The 22,157-nt window shown below is 46.5% G+C and overlaps 1 protein-coding gene across 5 annotated transcripts in view; it reads right to left on the minus strand.

Moving 5' to 3' along the window:
* inpp5a (inositol polyphosphate-5-phosphatase A) overlaps positions 1 to 22,157 on the minus strand; it is a 752,293-nt gene that overhangs the window by 264,427 nt on the left and 465,709 nt on the right. For all 5 annotated transcript variants that reach the window (XM_072479145.1, XM_072479144.1, XM_072479142.1 and 2 more), the window contains 2 exons: positions 9,366 to 9,429; positions 5,818 to 5,921 (listed from right to left, as the gene is read on the minus strand). In XM_072479145.1, coding sequence (XP_072335246.1) covers positions 5,818 to 5,921; positions 9,366 to 9,429 — 168 coding nt within the window. The remainder of the gene's footprint in view (positions 1 to 5,817; positions 5,922 to 9,365; positions 9,430 to 22,157) is intronic.

Consider the following 22,157-nt stretch of genomic DNA (forward strand, 5'->3'; position numbering starts at 1 on the left):
TTAAAGCATTAGTGAAATTAATTCATCTTTCATAAGAGCTTTGAGCAGTATCTATGATGTATGATAACAACCAATTTCTCACTACTGGCAAAAATTATTCAGGTCTGATAGACTACACAAATCTGTTCTTTTTAAATAGCCTAACATTATCCCAAGTGCTGGTCCCAAAGGCATCATTTGAGATTCATATACAGCCAAGAGGTACAATAAATCACCATGAAAAGTTTTGTTAGTTTTATATGCAGTGAATTGTAATTATTTTGGATTGCATTATACCTCAATCAATGTAATTACTTTTAGATCATCTTTAAGCGGCAGTAATAAAGAGAAAGAAATCAGTCTTAAACCAATTGAGAGGATCGTTTGCATATATGTCAGTTGCAGAATGGAACAGGTTATTACGAAGATGGAGAGTGGTGTTCGCTGTCTGATATATTTACCAGTTACAATTATTCTGTCTTATTTACATCACGGAAAGCAATATTAGATTATCAACATAATAAGACAGATTTTGATTTATATCATACTTTAAGATGATGCAAGAGATTTGGGGACAATTTTTAAAAGCATAATGGGGAAGGTTTGCAAAAACCTAATTGGCAAGCAAAGGATAGTGAGCCTAAATTATTGAAGCATTTCCACTCCAGATTTCAATTAGCCAGAGCAGTAGCAAAGATATAAGCATAGAAAGGAATACTGTCTTTATATTCACTATGTACACATGCTATCACACGTGTGGTCTCTCCAGTTATGCTGCTGTGAGTTGAGTTATGTCATGACCCAGAAGTAATGTTAATTATATCACATGACCTCAGTTCACTGAGGCCTCAAGCGTCATCAATTTTTTAAAAACATTTTTATTGTTACTGTTCTTCAGTGTCCAAGCTAACACAACAGAATTTGGAGCTGAGAGATAAATTATGCCACGATCTCCTTAGCGAACGATAACTTTAAAAAAAGATTCAAACTTCCAGTCACTAGCTGAATGACGGGACAAGACTTCCCATTTTAAAACTGTAACAAATGACTGAACAAAAACACAATAGGCTCACGACTATTTTCTTTTTGTAGGTAACTTACACTTTTAACTGCAGAAAGGAACATTCCCATTTTATATATTTATATTTAGCACACATCACACTCTCAATGGAATTACAGTGCTTTTAGCAAACAGACCACAGTTGCTCTCACCTTCCAATGGGTTCCTGCATCCGGATTTCACTGAATAATTGCCAGAATTCTCTGTTTCAGAGACTAAGGGCGGGTTTCTTCGCCCCGCCGTTCCAGATTTCTGGTGCGGCACGCCGTTGGGACTCTCCGTTTCGTCAACTGGTCAATGGGGTTTCCCATTGTGGGGCAGTCCCACGCCGTCAGAACCCCTGCCCCTCCCCCCAGGCTGCCGGCAAAATGGAGCATCCCGATGGCGGAGAATTCAGCCCTAAGTGCTGACACCTGGGGCGGGATTCTCCGACCCCCGCCGGGTCGGAGAATCATCGGGGACTGGTGTGAATCCCACCCCCACCGATAGCCGAATTCTCCGGCACCGGATATTCGGCGGGGGCGGAAATCACGCCCTGCCGGTCGGCCGCATTCTCCGGCCCGCGATGCGCCAAAGTCCCGCTGCTGGAATGCCTGTCCCACCGGCAAGGATCAAACCACCTCTCTTACTGGCGGCGCGGGTGGGCTCCGGGGTCCTGGGGGGGGGGGTTGCGGGACGATCTGGACCCGGGGGGTGCCCCCACAGTGGCCTGGCCCGCGATCGGGGCCCACCGATCGGCGGGCAGGCCTATGCCGTGGGGGCACTCTTTTCATTCCGCCTCGGCCACAGCATTTACCATGGCCGACGTGGAAGAGACACCCCCCTGCACATGCGCGGGGCTGACATCAGCAGCCGCTGACGCTCCCGCGCTTGCGCGAATTCGCGCCGGCCGGCAGAATCCTTTCGGCCCCGGCTGCCGTGGCACCAAAGGCCTTCCACGCCAGCCGGGGGAGTGGAAACTAGCCCCTCAAGGCCCTAAAGGTGCGGAGAAATCCGCACCTTTGGGGTGGCCTGACGCCGGAGTGGTTCCCGCCACTCCATCCCGCCGGGACCCCCGCCCCGCCGGGTAGGGGAGAATCCCGCCCCTGGATTGAATCACATGTGTTCCACAGCCCCGAAAGCAATGCCGGTCCCGGAGCAATTCAGGGCATCCGAATTGGCTAGCACTGGTGCCACGTGAAACTAGCGCAATTCCAATGAACGCTGGCATGTGATTCACTGGGTTCGTGATTGGCACTCGAGAGCCTGACAAGCAGGAGCTGCAGACAGGTACTCCACTCCCACACACCCTCAACCAGCCAAGCAGACGGCGCCATTGATGGGTCAGCTGGGGCCAGAGGCTATCTCAAAGGGTGGCTTGAGGAGGCAACCTTAGGACCAGTGGTGCTGAGTTCGCAGTGGGCAGTCAGCGGCGTGCGCAGCCGCATAGCTGCCTTGCAGTCTGCAGCAATGGTGGTCCGTGCCCACCCACACTGATCCCACGGCCCACCTCCTGCCCACACCCCACTACTCCCCCCAGCCCTGGCTGTTGCCCCCCAGCCAGCGATGTCAAATAAAGAACAAAGAACAAAGAAAAATACAGCACAGGAACAGGCCTTTCGGCCTCCAAGCCTGCGCCGACCATGCTGCCCATCTAAACTAAAATCTTCTACACTTCCGGCATCCGTAACCCTCTATTCCCATCCTATTCATGTATTTGTCAAGATGGCCCTTAAATGTCACTATCGTCCCTGCTTCCACCACCTCCCCCGGCAGCGTGTTCCAGGCACCCACTACCCTCTGTGTAAAAAACGTGCCTCGCACATCTCCTCTGAACCTTGCCCCTCGCACCTTAAACCTATGTCCCCATGTAATTGATCCCTCTACCCTGGGAAAAAGTCTCTGACTATCCACTCTGTCTATGCCCCTCATAATTTTGTAGACCTCTATCAGGTCGCCCCTCAACCTTCTTTGTTCCAGTGAGAACAAACCAAGTTTATTTAACCTCTCCTCATAGCTAATGTCCTCCATACCAGGGAACATCCTGGTAAATCTCATCTGCACCCTCTCTGAAGACTCCACATCCTTCTGGTAATGTGGCGACCAGAATTGAACACTATACTCCAAGTGTGGCCTAACTAAGGTTCTATACAGCTGCAGCATGACTTGCCAACTTTTATACTCAATGTCCCGGCCAATGAAGGCAAGCATGCCGTATGCCTTCTTGACTACCTTCTCCACCTGTGTTGCCCCTTTCAGTGACCTGTGGACCTGTACACCAAGATCTCTCTGACTGTCAATACTCTTGAGGGTTCTACCCTTCACTGTATATTCCCTACTTGTATTAGACCTTCCAAAATGCATCACCTCACATTTGTCCGAATTAAACTCCATCTGCCATCTCGCCGCCCAAGTCTCCAAACAATCTAAATCCTGCTGTATCCTCTGACAGTCCTCATCGCTATCCGCAATTCCACCAACCTGTGTGTCGTCCGCAAAGTTACTAATCAGCCCAGTTACATATTCCTCCAAATCATTTATATATACTATGAACAGCAAAGGTCCCAGCACTGATCCCTGTGGAACACCACTAGTCACAGCCCTCCAATCAGAAAAGCACCCTTCCATTGCTACTCTCTGCCTTCTATGACCTAGCCAGTTCTGTATCCATCTTGCCAGCTCACCTCTGATCCCGTGTGACTTCACCTTTTGCCACGAGGGACCTTGTCAAAGGCCCTGAAGTCCATATAGTCAACATCCACTGCCCTACCTGCATCAATCACCTTTGTGACCTCCTCAAAAAACTCTATCAAGTTAGTAATGTCTGACACTTTTTGTACCCCCTCTCTCCCTCAAAAGCCATGGCATCTGTTTCCTAATTTTAAATACCACAAGTGAACCTTGTCATCGGTAATTCGACCAAGCAGAGGCGCAGCATTGCGGAGGGCCCGTTTGGCAGCCCATGCCGGTGTGCGGGGTGGAATACATTCATGCCGCTGTTGAGGCACCGGAGCATGACATTCCCCCACAGCTGCACTTTCTAGGAAGAACTTGAGAACAAAGGGGCAGCCTTGAAAAAAAAACTGCAACTATGAAAACACCTGCTCCCCTGAGTTTTTTTTCTTTTTTTAAATTTAGATTACCCAATTATTTTTTTCCAATTAAGGGGCAATTGAGCATGGCCAATCCACCTAACCTGCACATCTTTGGGTTGTAGGGGTGAAACCCACACAGACACGGGGAAAATGTGCAAACTCCACACGGACAGTGACCCAGGGAGATTGAACCTGGGTCCTCAGCGCCGTAGGCAGCAGTGCTAACCACTGCGCCACCATGCCACCCTGCTCCCCTGAGTTAATGGATCGCTGCAGTGTCATAAAAATAAATTATCTGATTCCCCCTTTGAAACTGCCTAGACCTGTCAATCAAAAAGCTTCCAGTAGGCAATGCAGTGTGAAATTGAATGTAAACAATCCATTCAAAGCTTTCAGCCTTATAGCCATACACACAGACTTCTATACTTTAAAGGGCAATTACATTTTCTGTATTAAAACTACTTCAAAACTTTCCACCACTTTAAAGGGAGAACTTTTACCTTCATCACACAGACATTTAAACTTGGCACACCAACATCCTTTTAAAAGGGTTTATGGGTACAGATGAGAACACTTGCACTTTATTATGAAGGATATAATTTTTTGAGATACTGAGTAACTGTTTAAATGGTCTAGGGGTACAGATGGCAATTGCACTTTATTATGAGAACATTTTCATTTTTATACTGACTGATTGTTTAATGGGTTTGAAGACTGCAGATGGGGAGAGCAGCCAAATGAGCCCTATTCCTGAGAGGACCTGATCTGAGCTGCTCCAGCCCAGCACAAGCCCCCCTGACTCCCACCTCCCATGAAGGATCGCCCTTGGCATCCTGACGGCAATTGTTGGGAGGGTACTTACCACCGTGCCATCCCTCAGACTGCAAGGTGCCAGGCTGGCACTGCCAAAGGACAGGGTCTGAAGGGCAGTTCTGAGGGTGGTACACTGAGGGGGACTGGGGGATGAGGGGAGATGATCGGGGGACCTGGTGGAGTTGAAAGGGGGAGGTTCCGAAGGGGGGGCAACCTTGCCAGTGATTGAGGTGAGGGGAGGCCTGTGATCTGGGGAGGGCACTGCAACAGCAATTTGAAATCAGCGCATACCCTTCAAAAGGGTAATGGAATGGCAAGGAAAAGTCGATTCTGCAAAAAAACTATTTCCAAGTGCCATAACATGGCACATCAGGGTTGTTCCACAGGCCAGCGGGAATCACTCTGGTTTTCCTGCAGGCAGGAACACTTAGTTGCAGTTCGAGAGGAGTGAGCCCTCAGAGTCCACTTATCGTAAAACCAGAGGTTTCTGCCATTGTTTCCAATCACAAATACCTTGCACCTTCTTCTCAGTAAACTAGTCTAATCCTTCCTTTAATCTCTAATAATCAAAGCACCCAATGCTTAATGTCAGGTACAGGTCAGAACAGGTCATTGGACCCCCTTCATTTACCCTAAATTTAAAGCTAAACATCACAATTGTAAGATTGAAAATAAGTCACTGAACAATGGCAGGACGAACATCAATGATCCACCCCTAACCTTTTCCCTAACTTACCCAGCAAATCATTTCCATGCATCCCATTGCAGCTATCCTAGGTGGCAGGTTGTTGAATAACATAATTTTGCAATGGTACAGGCACAATAATAAACCTTTACACATTTACAATTTGACTTTGTACATTATATGTTGCAAAAGACTGTACAGCTTACCTCAGGGAAGTAATCTTGTGGAAATTTCTCCTTTTCCAGCATAGGTGTGCTTTCTAATGTTTCTGAGTAGATTTCTTTACCTGTTACTTTTTTGTACTTTTTCGCTGAAAGAAAAAAATAATAATTTTGTCTGACAAATAGCTACTTTTTTTAAAGAACAGTATGACTGATTATTCTTAACACTGATTCTGTGACTTGCTTAAGGTGCCATAGAACCTTTTGTAAGACATAAAAGTGTTTGTAAGTATCATTCTGCATGCTTAGTTTGAATCAGCTCCACACATTCTCTCACAGATCCTGGCTTTGAAAAATGTCAACACTCTTGATATAACTGTTATTACTGTTAAAAAGAAATTCTCTGAAATTGCAGAGTTGGAGGAGAAATTTCCTCTCCACAATGCCCGAGAAATTTCTCCAAGGCTCTTCCGTTCCTCGACTGTAACTTTGGGAGAAAGTTGGCAGACATGCGCAAATAAAATATCAGTCCAAGTAGGTACACCCACAGTGCTGTTAGGGAGGGAATTCCATGATTTTGAAGGAACGGCGATATATTTCCAAGTCAATATGGTGAGTGGCTTGGAGTGAAACACCCAGGTGATGGTGTTTCCAAGTGTCTTCTGCCCTTGTGCTTCTAGGTAGTAGTGATTGTGGATTTGGAAGGTACTGTCTCAGGAGCTTTGGTGTGCTCCTGCAGTGCATCTTGTAGATGGTATGCAATGCTACCGCTGAGGGACCTCAGTTGAGGGATTGAATGTTTGTGGAAGAAGTAGCAATCAAGTAGGCTGATTTGTCCTGGATGGTGTCACACTTCTTTAGTGTTGCAGGAATATGCAGGATTACAGTGGGGTAAATACTTGATCACACACAATGTTACCTCAAGTAAGTGACAGCAGTGAATTGGAGGTAACAAACATTCAATATTGATTTGATTCTCTCCATCAACAATGAACTGGAGAATTTGTTCATTTTGCAATACAACTATGCAGTCAAATATTGGGTCTTGATCTGCGGTTCTATCTGCTGGGAATGAATGAGAAGTCAATTCTGTCTATATCAATAATCTGTTCGTAGATTATTCCTAAATCAATAGAGCAATAAAAGTAAATACTGATATTTGCCTAAATATGATCATTTAATATCAAAGTGGCAATGGAGTAAATCTGAACCTGTACTGCTTTCAGGAGCATTAATATATTTCAGGGACAAACAACTGAAACTAATACTTTATAACTTAATTTTATAGTCATGAAAATGGGAATAATATGTGGTATGGTGGCATAGTGGTTAGCACTGCTGCTTCACAGTGCTAGGGATCCAGGTTCAATTCCAGCCTTGGGTCACTGTCTGTGTGGAGTTTGCACTTGCTTCCGTGGCTGCGTGGGTTTCCTCCAGGTGCTCCGGTTTCCTCTCACAGTCTAAAGTGGGTTTCCTCCAGGTGCTCCGGTTTCCTCTCACAGTCTAAAGATGTGCAGGTTAGGTGGATTGGCCATGCCAAATTGCCCCTTAGTTTCCAGGGATATGCGGGTAAAGTGGGCTACAAGGTTGCACAGGGTGGCAGCCTGGTTAGGGTGCTCTTTCAGAGGGTCAGTGCAGACTTCTGCACTGTAGAGATTCTATGAGTTTTTTGAACGCCAGGGCATGTAATACTTTAAAATGAGAGGCACGTCCCCAGTATAACTGTGCAAACAAATGATTTTTGTAATGACACAAATGTTATACTTTATGCTTCGTAGCGTAAGGCATTTATCGTCCACTGCCAGGAAAGACTTTTTTTATTTAAAATGTTGGAGAAAAAGCCTTTGTAATCCCTGCTAGGCACCAAGTTCAGGAATTCTGTTTATTCGTTTAAAAAATATTTCTACATTCACAGAATTTTGTGACGTAAAATATGTATGTCCGGGGATAAGGGTGGCATAGTGGCTATGGTGATGGAGCAGTAAACCTGGATTAATGATCTACAGATACGAGTTTGAAGCTCACCATGGTAGCTGGAAAATTCAATTCAATTAATAAATTAAATCTGGATTCAAAAGCTAGTATCAGTAATGTTGACTGTGCAGTCAGGGTCTCTCGTAAAAACACATCTGGCTCATTAATGTCTCTTTAGGAAGAAAATCTGGCACGGGATTCTCCCGCAATCGGCGGGGCAGGCCGTTCCGGCGCCAAAGAGTGGGGTGAACCCACTCAGGCGTCGGGCCGTCCGGAAGGTGCGGAATCCTCCGCATTTCCGGGGGCTAGGCCGGCACAGGAGTGGTTGGCACCGCGCCAACCGGCGCCGAAGGGCCTCCGCCGGCCATCGCGAGTTGGCGCATGCGCAGGAGCGCCAGTGTGTTCTGGCGCATGCGCAGAACAGCTGCCGTGATTCCTGTGCATGCACAGGGGCTTTCTTCTCCGCGCTGGCCATCGCGGAGCCTTACACAGGCCGGCGCAGAGGGAAAAAGTGCCCCCACGGCACAGGCCTGCCCGCAGATTGGTGGGCCCCGATCGCAGGCCAGGCCACCGTGGGGATCCCCCCCGGGGCCGGATCCCCCCGCACCCCCCCCCCCCCCCCACGACTCCGCAAGACGCCCTCAAAGCCAGGTCCCGCTGGTATGGACCTTGTCTAATCCACGCCGGCGGGACTGGCCGCAAACGGGCGGATGCTTGGCCCATCGGGGCCCAGAGAATCGCCAATGGCCCCAGAACGGCGCGGCGCGATCCCCGCCCCCGCTCAAAAACCGGCGCCCCCCCCCGGCGATTCTCCCACCGCCGCGGCGGGAGGTCGGAGAATCCCGCCCCTGCTCTTTCAACCTTCCTTGTCTATATTTGCCTCCAGCTCCACACCAATGTGGTCGATGGGCAGCACGGCAATGCAGTGGTTAGCACAGTTGCTTCACAGCTCCAGGGTCCCAGGTTCGATTCCCGGCTTGGGTCACTGTCCGTGCAGAGTCTGCGCGTTCTCCCCGTGTCTGCGTGGGTTTCCTCCGGGTGCTCCGGTTTCCTCCCACAGTCCAAAGATGTGCAGGTTAGGTGGATTGGCCATGATAAATTGCCCTTAGTGTCCAGAAAGGTGAGGTGGGGTTACTGGGTTACGGGAATGGGGTGGAGGCGTGGCCTTAAGTAGGCTGCTCTTTCCAAGAGCCGGTGCAGACTCGATGGGCCGAATGGCCTCATTCTGCAATGTAAATTCTATGATCTATGATGATTACTGCTCTCTGAAATGGCATAGCAAACTATGCAGTTGTATTCCAGTAGGTGGTTCACCTTAGGGATGGGCAATAAATGCTGGCATTGCCAGTGATGTCCACAACCTTACATGTATTTTTCTTAATGTTCATGAATGTCCAAGAGTAATGTAATTTCTTTGTGCTTTAAACAGCTATTATTGTCTCATGATGTTAAGCAATGAGCCAAATGTGTCAGAAGTAAATAGAGGCTTAAAAGCACTAATGCACTTAATTTGATGCCAAGTACATCACAAAAGTCACCAGCTGCATCAACTTTAATGGTGAATATAGAATTGGGTCCACTATTTGTAATCTCATAATAAATAATCACATAAAGATTACCTTTAAAATCAAACTGATAGGTATTTTTCAAAGACTCGTGAAGAAAGTAAAGATTTCCTAATGCCTGCAAGAGAAACAAAAAAGTTTTATTCAACACTGATTTATGCAATACATTTGCAAAAGAATACGATAAATGGTACTTTCCTAAAACCAAAAGCAATTTGCAGAGATAGAAACATTTAACTTAACTGTACCTTCAGTGCATTCCTATTTCCACCAAACCTCAAGCATCATACCTTGGGCCAACATCAATTTTTCTGTCACACTTACACCTGACTGGCTCATATTCCATGGGCGGGATTCTCCACCGCTGAGGCCCCCCCCCGGAGTCAGATACCCCCCCGGCCCCCACCAGGAACGCCACCACGTCCATGGGTCTCAGCTCCCGCCGGGTGGTACCACATGTAAATCACACTGGCGGGTGTTCGGCCGGTCGACCGTGGAGAATCGCCGCGGGGGCCTGTTCTAATGACCCCCGACCGGCGCTGAGTCGACCATGCACGTGGGACTGGCGGGTCCATGGAGAATCGCGGAAGAGCCGTTGCGCCGGATTTCCAGCGTGAAAGGCTATTCTCTGCCTCCGCGCCGGGCTCGATTCCGGCGCGGAGGGTCGGAGAATCCCACCCCATATACCTAAGACAGCACCAAATCATACCTGAACAGGTAGGCATGGTATTAGTCAGCAAGCGAAAACCGTTCAGCAAAAAGTCCAAGAAGCTACAAATTGGCCAAAAGCAAGATTTATGAATGCAAGAAATTAAAGCAATCAAATCGCTTCCAGGTGTTGTCAAATTGTTTTGCAAACATAAAGCTCAATTTGGAATCCTGCATTGCATCTTACAATTTACATTGGGTGGAATCTTACCATATTCTTTCAAAGAGTCGGATGCAGTGAGAAAACTGGGGCTGGATTCTCCGCAGCCCCGCGCCGAAATTGCGTTTGGCACGGGGGCAGGGAATCCCCATTTACGCGAGAATCGGGCCCGGCACCGTTCAAGCGATTCTCTGGCCTCCGATTTATGCGGTGCGCCTGGAGGGCCATTGACAGAGCCCCCCACCCGCCATTCTCCGGGCAAAACGGGCCAAATTCCCGACGGCGTGATTCTAACCACGTATTGGCCGTCGGGAACCTTGGTTGTTCCGCAGCCGCTCTGGTGGGGGGTCAGGGGGACCGAACACCGGGGGGGGGGCGCCCTCATGGGCGGCCACGGCAGCGATCGGGCGGCTCGGATCCGCGGGCCCGCGCCATCTCGGGGGGGCCTACATTGTCGATGTCGGTCCGCGATCCGAGTCCGCGATCGTGCACGACGCGGCCGCTGCAGGCCACCGCTGTGTGCATGCGCGGACTCCCGACTGGATGTGCGGGAGCCCGTATCTGCAGCCAGAGCTGCAAGAAGCACTCTGAGGCCCTGCCAGGCCCCTGCAGGTAAGAGAATCGCTCTTGACTTTTTTAAGGAAAGTCAAGAGTGAAACACCGGTGTTTTTACGCTGACATGGGAACATAGCCCATATGTATAATCAGCCTCTTTTAAAAATAAATTTAGAGTACCCAATTCATTTTTTCCAATTAAGGGGCAATTTAGCATGTTCAATCCACCTACATTGCGCATTTTTTTGGGTTGTGGGGGCGAAACCCACGCAAACACGGGGAGAATGTGCAAACTCCACATGGACAGTGACCCAGAGCCGGGATCGAACCTGGGTCCTCGGCGCCGTGAGGCTGCAGGGCGACCACTGCGCCAACGTGCCGCCCTATAATCAGCCTCTTTAACAAATATTTTTTTCTCCATGACATCCCCACTGTGCCTGTGGTGACTTGCCTCTGATATGCCCGCCCGGGGAAATATAATCCTTTTAAATGCCTCCCCAGCACTTGTTCCAAGTCCAATTGGGGGGATAGCTGACAGAAAGACAGAACCATGTTTTACAGAGGGAGCCCTCAGCAAACTTCTTGATGAGGTTGAGCAGAGGCAGGAAACCCCCTCCCCATGATCGGGCAAACATCCTGGGCTGGATTCTCCGAATTTCAGTCTATGTCCAAACGTTGGCGTGGGAATGGTGGCGTTTTGTGACCGAACATTCTGCGCAAAATGGCCACCGATCATTTTGTTGGGGGCTAGCAGGAAGGCAGCGAAGAGCACCTGGCTCCAGCTGTCGATACGGTCCAGAGAATTGCCGGGCCCGTGGCCGTGCACGTGCAGGGCAGTGGCCTTCAGCGGCCGCGCCGTGCAACATGGTGCCGGAAACGAGCGGAGCCAGCCTGCAAAATAGTGCCCCACTTTAGCCGGCTCACGAGCACCAGGCCACCCCCCCAACCGTGCCCCCACTTTCTGCCAAATTCCCACTGCCCTCCCCCGACGGCGAGTTCCCGACAATGAATAGCACCCGCGACCGATGCCATCAGCAACTCGACCGGTCGGGGGCGGAGCACCGGGGGGGGGGGGGGCCACAGGCAATGCCCTGAAACCGTCGATATGGCATGCGGCGTACTCCTAGAGTACGCCGCTTTGGAGGGGGCAGAGCATCGCGTAAGTGGCACCACCCCCAATTTTGTCAGAAACGGGTGTTCTTCTGCCGATCGCAGAACGCGACTTCGGTGTCAATGACCGCAGAATCCCGCCCTCTGTCTGCAAAGTGATCACCCACGCCTGGAAGGCAGTGGCTGCAATTGTCAGCGTCAGCTCACTCTATAAGAGGACAGGGCTGCAGTGTCATAAGAAGTTGAATGACCTTCTTTGTGCAGTTAGGGTAAGTCCACCTCCTCATGTCTCCCTCAGCACCCCTTAACCCAGCCCTCACCTCTCCACCATGATTTCTCCAACTCACTCAGTCCATCGCCGCCGCAGTCAGGGGAGAGCTGATCCGTGGGCAGGGGGAACTTTGGCAGGGACTGGTGGCACTGTTGGGCTGTGGTCCAGGGGTCGCGAGTTGGCCAAAGGGGGACACTATTTGGCATGCCGGGTCTGCGCGGGACCAGTGTCATTTTGCATGGTGCGGCCGCTGCAGGCCGCCGCCGTGCGCATGCGCGGCCACAGACCCGACAGTTCTCCGACCATATCGGCAGCTGGAGCCTGCCTCCTAGCCCCCCCACCAAACGGAGGATTGGTGACCGTTTTGCGCCGAATCATGCGGGTGAGAATCACTATTGGTCCTGGCAAGTGTGGCCCTGACGCGATGGGGAGTTTCCCCCAAAGGACCTCTGAGAACCATCCTCCCTCCCCCGCCAACAATGCAAGATATGCAGACCCCACACCACATGACCCTCCCCCACCAGAGAACCCCCTAAATAAAGAGACTCTCTAAGTAATGAATCCCCCCAGAGACCACAAAATAAGGAATCCCCCCGAATGACTCCCTAAAAATACCCCTTCCAGACATGCCCTAAATAAAGAGACCCCACAGGGACCTCCAAAATAAAGACACCTCCCACAGAGACCCCCTAAATAAGGAGACCTCCCCACCAGGGAACCAGCACATTCCACTATATTTAGCATCCATCCTCCTCTGATTCCAACTCCATTATAGGCTCAAAATCAAGTCCCAAGTATTTGACCCAGTGTTTCGTGAAATACTAGAAAATGGAGACATTTTATATCACTGTGATGCACAATATCAGAACGTAAGTCACAGTTTTGAGAATTTAAAATGTTTGTGATTTTCAACCTTATGTGTTAATAGTTACAGTACTGTACTTTAACTTTGTAGTTATGTATTTCTTAAATCTCCAGACATATTGGGATTCAACAGATATCCATTGTTCAGAAGGTTGGACAACACACTTTCCTTGGTATTCAACCCAAGCCTCCAATTTGCATGGTGATGATTAAGATTGTTTATTGTGCTTCACCCGGTCAGCTAATATTAGACATATCATTGCAAACATGGTGTATTACATATTTTTGTGGATACTGTACACCGGGACAGTGTAAGATAGCATAGGATGGAAACTCAAGTCCTGCATCCACCTTCTTCATCTTTTGAGTGACTCCTTATTTTAGAATCAGGGGTAAATGGACTTTCATTTATGTAATGCTAACCGAAGTGCCATCTCACTATTTCACTCGGACATTCCATTGACCTTGTTGACACTTCCACTCATGATTGCGATACGGTCGACTGCCTAAAAACAACTATGCTCCAGCCTTCAGCTCTCGCTCTCGTCATTTGAGTGATGGGGAGAGCCTGCATCTTGGGTAGCAGATGCATTTACATATTACAGATGCACACATATGACTGCGATTTCTTCACCATTCCCAGTCTACAAATTCCATGTTACATGTACAAGACCTGCTCTCACTGAGTCTGGGCTGAAGGATTCTGTGAAGCAACAGTATCGCTGACTTCAAGAGTTTTCTATTATTTCCTCATGCAGTGTCTTGGATTCAGAAAATACAATTGATTGTACAAGAATAAACTTCATTGATATATCTTCACGAACAACAAATTGTTGCATTGAGCAACCAAGAAATAAAGTGTAATAGAACAATTGGTAAAGCAGAGTAAAATGACAGCCATTATCACTGCTACTGTGACAAATTATTCTAAACCACAAAAGGCCAAAATATGATTTTCTTTACAAAGAATGATCGCATCAAGGGGTCCTTTGTTAGTTTTTCTGAGAATATAAAACCATATGATGGAAAATTGGTCTCTCAAGGAAGCAACCTAAAAAGAAGTGATTTAGCTATTTTCTTTTTGACCGCATGCACTGGGAAAACATTCACACAGTCAGAGTTCTGTCTCAGTAATCGCTGCATTATTTATGAGAACCTGCACATCTTGAGATTAAACATTTGCTGATTTGTCAAAAGCCCAAACATGAGGTCCTGCCCATCTCCTTGACATATTAGTCCATCCAATGCAAAATACCGTCATACATTTAATTGATGAGTACACCTTCTGGTGACCCAAACACACAGCATCAGGCTTTCTGAAGGTGGCAAATGCGGAAAGCCAGCAAGAGACGGTATGTCAGATAACTCAAGGTGAACTGCTTTGGAGGCAAGGACAGTTCTCCCAGGTATGGGAAAGCACTTTTCGATGCTGATCGGAAGTTATTTTAGTGGCGGAAGGAGTACAGTATTAATGGGATAGATTTGGTATCAATTGATACGCATAACAGAATAGTATTGTGAAATGAGCTTCAAGGTATCTGATGTAAAATGAACAGCCATCAAGGCCCTGTTACTGATAATGATGGGGAGAGGAGGTCCTACAAAGCTATGTTGGGCAAATCAACCACCGGAAGTTCTGATCCATTCTCGCCCCTCACTGATCACGTTACAGTTTGGAGGGCCGGTGTGCTATCACATCAGGAGTTTCTGCTTCTGAATGACAAATAATTCAGTTATGTCCCTGAAGTCGGTCCCGAGTGGATTGCAGAATGCAGTATTTTGCGACACCCTCAGGGTGATCTGTCTCACACTGATCAGACGTAAGATCGTCTGGTGAATAACACAGCATTGTATTAAAGTGGCCAAGTTGGACTCGTTAAACTTAAGCATAGTTTTTTTTAAATGTTTTGAGAGAGTGGGGGGTCCCAACCACCTCTCAACAGTGGCGCTCTGCATGTGTGGAAATTTCTTAGTTGTCTCTTGACAACCATTTATAGCCGGCTGTTTGCACTCTGACATGACCAAACTTATCGCAGTAGTCACGTAGAACCACAATCTTTATCAGCTCAGTATGGGGCTTCATTTAACAAAAATGGCAGAGCTAGAATTTTGGGGATCGGGGCGTTTGGGGTAAAATGAATGGCAATGTGGAGAAGATGCATGGCAATGAAGAGAGGAAGGGGGAAGAGTGGGCTGTGGATCTGGACCTGAACCCCAATTTTGGTTCAGATCCAAGATTGGAACCCGTCTATTTGCATTTGCTAAAACTCTGACAAAATGTTACAGCACCACAGGAGTGATAACACTGACCAGCTTTTATGTGAAAAAACAAACTTTCATTTGAACACAGAATTAAGCGCATTTGCAACAATGAAATAGCTTTACAGTTAACATCTTAACTTGCTTCCTGAAACCTGTCTCTACATTCCAATTAAGCAACCCATGTATTTCAAATCGCACTTATGTATAAAGTTAAGAAGCAGGTTTTACAGAGATGAGGAGACATTTCTTCACCCAAAGAGTGGTGAGCCTGTGGAATTCATTATCACAGGAAGTAGTTGATGCTAAAACATTGAATATATTCAAGAGACAGCTAGATATAGCACTTGGGGCGAATGGGATCAAAGGGGTTATGGGGAGAAAGCAGGATTAGGCTATTGAGTTGGATGATCAGCCATGATCGTGATAAATGGTGGAGCAGGCTCGAAGGGCCGAAAGACCTCCTCCTGCTCCTATCTTCTATGTATCTATGTTTTACTTGTTTATCTTGGTGCAGAAATCTTGGAGAAAGAAACCTTTTTAGGAACAAACAGAAAACCTTCTGCTCAGCTTACAATCACATGGAAGCAACCTCCTTTTCCAGTCAGACATGGCCCCTCCCATTAGCTACACCAGCTATACTCAAAGCACATAGCATTCTTTTGTCTCTTGTTACAAGATGTACCCTGATTTGTTCTGCCAGACTCAAACAGTTACAACATTACATTAGCTTCCTATCTGTAAACAGGTAAATTGGCCTTTAATATCTATTAGCCAAACACTTGCACTGCAAAAATTGGTGATTACCTCACTTCAAATCATAGCTCTAGCAGACAAACTGTATGCACTCCAACTTACGTCCTAACAAGGGCACTGCAAAAACACAAACCATAAATAATAACAATTTCCTACATTCATCACACCTCCGTCCTTAAAAGAAATTAACCAGCAATATGGAATCATGGCTTCATTTCCCAAAGCCTTATCCATGTTAGATGTTCCATTCTTCTCCCATTTCAAAGTCATGATAAAGCATCTGCTCCTGCTACAGGTATAATGTTTAAATGAAATAGTTTTATCAATAAGCTCCATCTAAACAGTCTTGCATTCCGACCTTTAAACTTCTCTGGAAACTTTAAGGGATTATGGTCAGTCTAAATAATTCTCTCTAATTTATTATTAGAAACATAAATGTTAAATTGCTGCAACGCCAATCCCAAACCCAACATTTCTTTTTCCATTGTTGAATTCTTCTTTTGATGTGTATTCCGTTTCCTTGCAAAAAATCTAACATGCCTTTATATTCTTTCATGATCCTCTTTTTGTAACACAACATCAACACCCACACCACTCACATCAATGGCCACCTTAAATTGCTTGTCATCATTTGGTGTCGCCAAAACCGGTGTTGTGGTCAAAGCCATTTTCAAAGCATCAAATGCCTTCTGCCATTATGACATCCACTGAAATTTCCTGTTCTTTTTCAAAAGTTCAGTCGGTGGAGCAACCACACGGCTTAAATTTGGCACAAATTTTCTGTAAAAACAACTCATGCCTAGAAATCTCAAAACATCTCTTCAAATTCACTATATGGGGAACTACCCAATAGCTTTCGTTTTCCTATTCCATGGGGACATCTGACCATGTCCAACAGTATGGCATAAGAATGTGAAGTGGGTTTTCGCAAACTCACTTTTAGGCAATTTTATCACCAAGCCAGCCTCCTGTACTTGATTAAACAATTCCTTCAAATGTCCCAAATGCTCCGTCCACGTTTGACTGAACACCACCAGAACTTCTACATACATTGTACAATTATTTGGTCCAGAAATGATCTTGCTGGTTAATAGGTATGTTGGAATGGAATGCTACTGGTGCATTTTTAATCCCAACTGGCAGGACTTTAACCTGATACAGACCATCTGGCGTTACAAAAGCCAAAATGTCCTTTGTCCTTTCCCATAAAAGTATCCCTTTGGTAGGTCAATTGTGATAATTAAATTTGCTTCTCCCATTTTTTCAATACAGTTTCCAAACAAGGAACAGGATACAAATCTGACTTTATTACTCTATTGACTTTCCAATAATCTACACAAAATAATTGCATTCCATTTGGTTTTGGAACCATTACAATAAATAAGTTCCAATCACTACAACTTACTACAATTATATAATTCTTAAGCATGTTTTCAATCTCCTTTTGGACCTGTGCCAACTTGAGTGGATTCAGTGTCTATGGATGTTGCTTAATTGGAATAGAACTTCCTATATCTACATCATTTATAACCACCCTTGTATTTCCTAGTTTGGTCCCACATATAGTGCCATGTGATTGTAAAAGATCCTCAGGTCCCTCTAATTTTCCTATGGAAGGCAACTCAGTAATTTATCCCAATTTCTTATTCCTTCCTCATTGTCCAATCTAATTTGAGGAATGTAAAATCCAGAATCCTCTAGATTTATCTCTCCTCCCTGAGTTATAGATACTAACACATCCTCATGTTTTCCATCCCTATCAAAATACCTTTCGAACATAGAACATTACAGCGCAGTACAGGCCCTTCGGCCCTCGATGTTGCGCCGACCTGTGAAACTACTCTAAAACCCATCTACACTATTCCCTTATCGTCCATTTGTCTATCCAATGACCATTTGAATACCCTTAGTGTTGGCGAGTCCACTACTGTTGCAGGCAGGGCATTCCACACCCTTACTACTCTCTGAGTAAAGAACCTACTTCTGACCTTTGTCTTATATCTATCACCCCTCAATTTAAAGCTATGTCCCCTCGTGCTAGACATCACCATCCGAGGAAAAAGGCTCTCACTGTCCACCCTATCCAATCCTCTGATCGTCTTGTATGCCTCAATTAAGTCACTTCTTAACCTTCTTCTCTCTAATGAAAACAGCCTCAAGTCCTTCAGCCTTTCCTCATAAGATCTTCCCTCCATACCAGGCAACATTCTGGTAAATCTCCTCTGCACCCTTTCCAATGCTTCCACATCCTTCCTATAATGCGGCGACCAGAATTGCACGCAATACTCCAAATGCGGCCGCACCAGAGTTTTGTACAGCTGCAACATGACCTCATGGCTCCGAAACTCAATCCCTCTACCAATAAAAGCTAACACACCGTACGCCGTCTTAACAACCCTCTCAACCTGAGTGGAAACTTTCAGGGATCTATGTACATGGACACCGAGATCTCTCTGCTCATCCACACTGCCAAGAATCTTACCATTAGCCCAGTACTCTGTCTTCCTGTTATTCCTTCCAAAATGAATCACCTCACACTTTTCTGCATTAAACTCCATTTGCCACCTCTCAGCCCAGCACTGCAGCTTATTTATGTCCCTCTGTAACTTGTAACATCCTTCCGCACTGTCCACAACTCCACCGTCTTTAGTGTCATCTGCAAATTTACTCACCCATCCTTCTACGCCCTCCTCCAGGTCATTTATAAAAATGACAAACAGCAGTGGCCCCAAAACAGATCTTTGTGGTACACCACTAGTAACTGGACTCCAGTCTGGACACTTCCCATCAACTACCACCCTTTGTCTTCTTCCAGCTAGCCAATTTCTGATCCAAACTGCTAAATCTCCCTGATTCCCATGCTTCCGTATTTTCTGCAGTAGCCTACCATGGGGAAACTTATCAAACGCTTTACTGAAATCCATGTACACCACATCAACTGCTTTACCATCATCCACCTGTTTGGTCACCTTCTCAAAGAACTCAATAAGGTTTGTGAGGCACGACCTACCCTTCACGAAACCGTGTTGACTATGTCTAATCAAATGATTCCTTTCCAGATGATTATACACCCTATCTCTTATAAACCTTTCCAAGATTTTGCCCACAACAGAAGTAAGGATCACTGTTCTATAGTTACCGGGGTTTTCTCTACTCCCCTTCTTGAACAAGGGGACAACATTTGCTATCCTCCAGTTTTCTGGCACTATTCCTGTTGACAAAGATGACTTAAAGATCAAAGCCAAAGGCTCAGCAATCTCCTCCCTAGCTTCCCAGAGAATCCTAGGATAAATCCCATCCGGCCCAGGGGACTTATCTATTTTCACCCTTTCCAGAATTGTTAACACCTCCTCCTTATGAACCTCAAGCCCTTCTAGTCTAATAGCCTGAATCTCAGTATTCTCCTCGACAACATTATCTTTTTCCTGTGTGAATACTGACGAAAAATATTCATTTAGCACCTCTCCTATCTCCTCGGACTCCAAGCACAACTTCCCACTACTGTCCTTGACTGGCCCAACTCTTACCCTAGTCATTCTTTTATTCCTGACATATCTATAGATAGATGCTTTAGGGTTATCCTTGATCATACCTGCCAAAGACTTCTTTTGAGCATATGAACATGAGACACTCTGATGGGCCGAGTTCCCGATGATGCCGGCCACGTATGGTCCCAGCGGTCAGGAGCCTGGCGTGCCGGCTGCAGACAGTGGCCAGTGCCTCCATATTCGACCAAGATCCATGCCGCTAGCCGGGGGCTTCTGCTAGGGCTGGGGGTAGTGGTGGGGTAGGCCAGGAGGTGGGTCATGGGGCCGGGGTGGGCGGGTATGTTTTATGGCATGACCGCTGTGCATGTGTGGGGGGTATTTAGGGCTGAGTGGCTGCAGCTTGTCAGCCCTGCATATGAGTGGCCTGGGACCCGGTGATTCTCCGACCACTTTCACGTGCCGCCGTTGCTAGCCCCTCACAGTACCGGAATCGGTGAGGGTTTCGCGGTGATTTTCCTGTCGTGAAACACCATGGATCCTCCATTGGCATTGGCACTTAGCCTCAGGAACGGAGAATCCGGCCCATAGTTCTTCAGGAGCACCTTTATTGAAGCTATTGGTGAGATGTTGCTTGTTTTGGTTGGTACATTTACATTATTCACCACTACTGCATTGTTCTAATCACTGAACCCTTATATTAACAGCACAAATTTATTTTATAAAGATCCAAAATAAAAGGCAGCCTGACATAGGATAGAAAATATATCAGCTTCACCATTTATTGCAATTAATTTGTGCTTTACACAGTGACACAAGAGGCCACTGCTCTGTGCTTGTGATGCTAATTTAAACCATTGCCATGAGCGTTATTCCTTGGGACTTAAGTCTCTTAATTCACTGCAAGACACAGCCCTTGCATTCTCGGCATGAAGTATTGTTATTACACCCTGTCATAACTTCCTAGGTGATGAAGACGCTCCTTTATATCTGGCTGTGCAATCATACCATTATATTTCTTGTCTTGTACAACTGGTTATTTAAATCTGAATTGTCCAGTCAGCAAATCAGAATTTACAGGCATCAACTGTCCAATTGGAGAGAGTATTCCATTCTCAATATTGTGAAAGCAGTTTCTTATAGCAACTCCATCTGATTAACTGTTATCATCATTTCAAGTTTAGAATGAAAATAATTTAACCAAAAGATGACAGTGACCACAATATTCATGACCTTGTCCTTTTGCTGCTTGAATGAAGCTCAGTTTCTCTTACATGTACTTCCACTAGTGCCTTCTCATCAACAATAAAGACCGAGGGCAGCACGGTGGCACAGTGGGTTAGCTCTGCTGCCTCACGGCGCCGAGGTCCCAGGTTCGATCCCGGCTCTGGGTCACTGTCCGTGTGGAGTTTGTACATTCTCCCCGTGTTTGCGTGGGTTTCGCCTCCACAACCCAAAGATCTGCAGGGTAGGTGGATTGGCCATGCAAAATTGCCCCTTAATTAGAAAAAATGAATTGGGTATTCTAAAAAACAATAAAGATCGGAAATGACACCACAGTCAGCTGGATGAGCAAAGTGGAAACAAGACTGTGTTCCATTCTTGTTTCTTGGGGAATATACCCTGTTCTGAAAAGCCAAACATTTCATGTCAGCATTCATGTTCAGAAGCATTCCACTATTTCAAAATTCAATATCAACTGCAACATTTAAAAATCAAATGTGAAGGAAATACCACCAGATATAAAATTCAGGAGGCAAGGTGGGGGAATGTTTGTGGCCGTGTTTGAGGAGCTATTCGTCACGGTAGGGGGGGGGGGTGAAAAAGGAAAAACATCTTATAAGCTGTATAGTTGTGTGTTGGGGAGTTTGCTCCCCGAAATGTTTATGTTTTGTAACCTTTTCTCTAAGTTTGGAATAACATACACTTTAAAGAAAGAAGATATAAAATTCAGGGTGAAGAACTCAACCTTGATTTCTAAAACAGTGTAGAATGAGACCTTGCTTAATCTCAGATTGATTTAGATTATTTTTCGAAACATGAATGCCGCATCATAACTTAGTTCCAGATTAAGGGTACCTACCCTTCACTGTGGATAACCTTCAGAGTCCACTCTTTACTGAATGCACTCTTCATTGAGTGTACCCTTCACTGAATGTACCGCTCAATTAGTCCATTCTTCACTGGGGATGCCCTTCACTGAGTGCACTCATCATTGTGTACCATTCACTGGGTGCACTCTTGGCCGAGACCACTCTACACTGGGTTTACCCTTAACTAAGTGCACTCTTCATTGACTTCACCCACCACCGAGTAACCCACTTCACAGAGTGTATCCTTCACTAGGGGCACCCTTTGTTGAGTCCACGTTTCACTGAGTGCACTCTTCACTGAGTGCACCCATCATTGTGTGCACTCATCACTGAGTATACCTATCACTGAGTGCACCCTTCACTGAGTGCACTCTTCACTGAGTGCACTCTTCACTGAGTGCACTCTTCACTGAGTGCACTCTTCACTGAGTGCAGCCATCACTGAGAGCACGGTTCGCTGAGTGTACCCTTCACTGAGCGCACTCTTCACTGAGTTGACATGTCACTGATTGCAGTCTTCACTGAGTGTACACTTCACTGAGTGCACTCTTCACTGAGTGCAGCCATCACTGATTGCAGTCTTCA

The sequence above is a fragment of the Scyliorhinus torazame genome, chromosome 16 (genome assembly GCF_047496885.1).
Source record: "Scyliorhinus torazame isolate Kashiwa2021f chromosome 16, sScyTor2.1, whole genome shotgun sequence".
Lineage (NCBI taxonomy): Eukaryota > Metazoa > Chordata > Chondrichthyes > Carcharhiniformes > Scyliorhinidae > Scyliorhinus > Scyliorhinus torazame.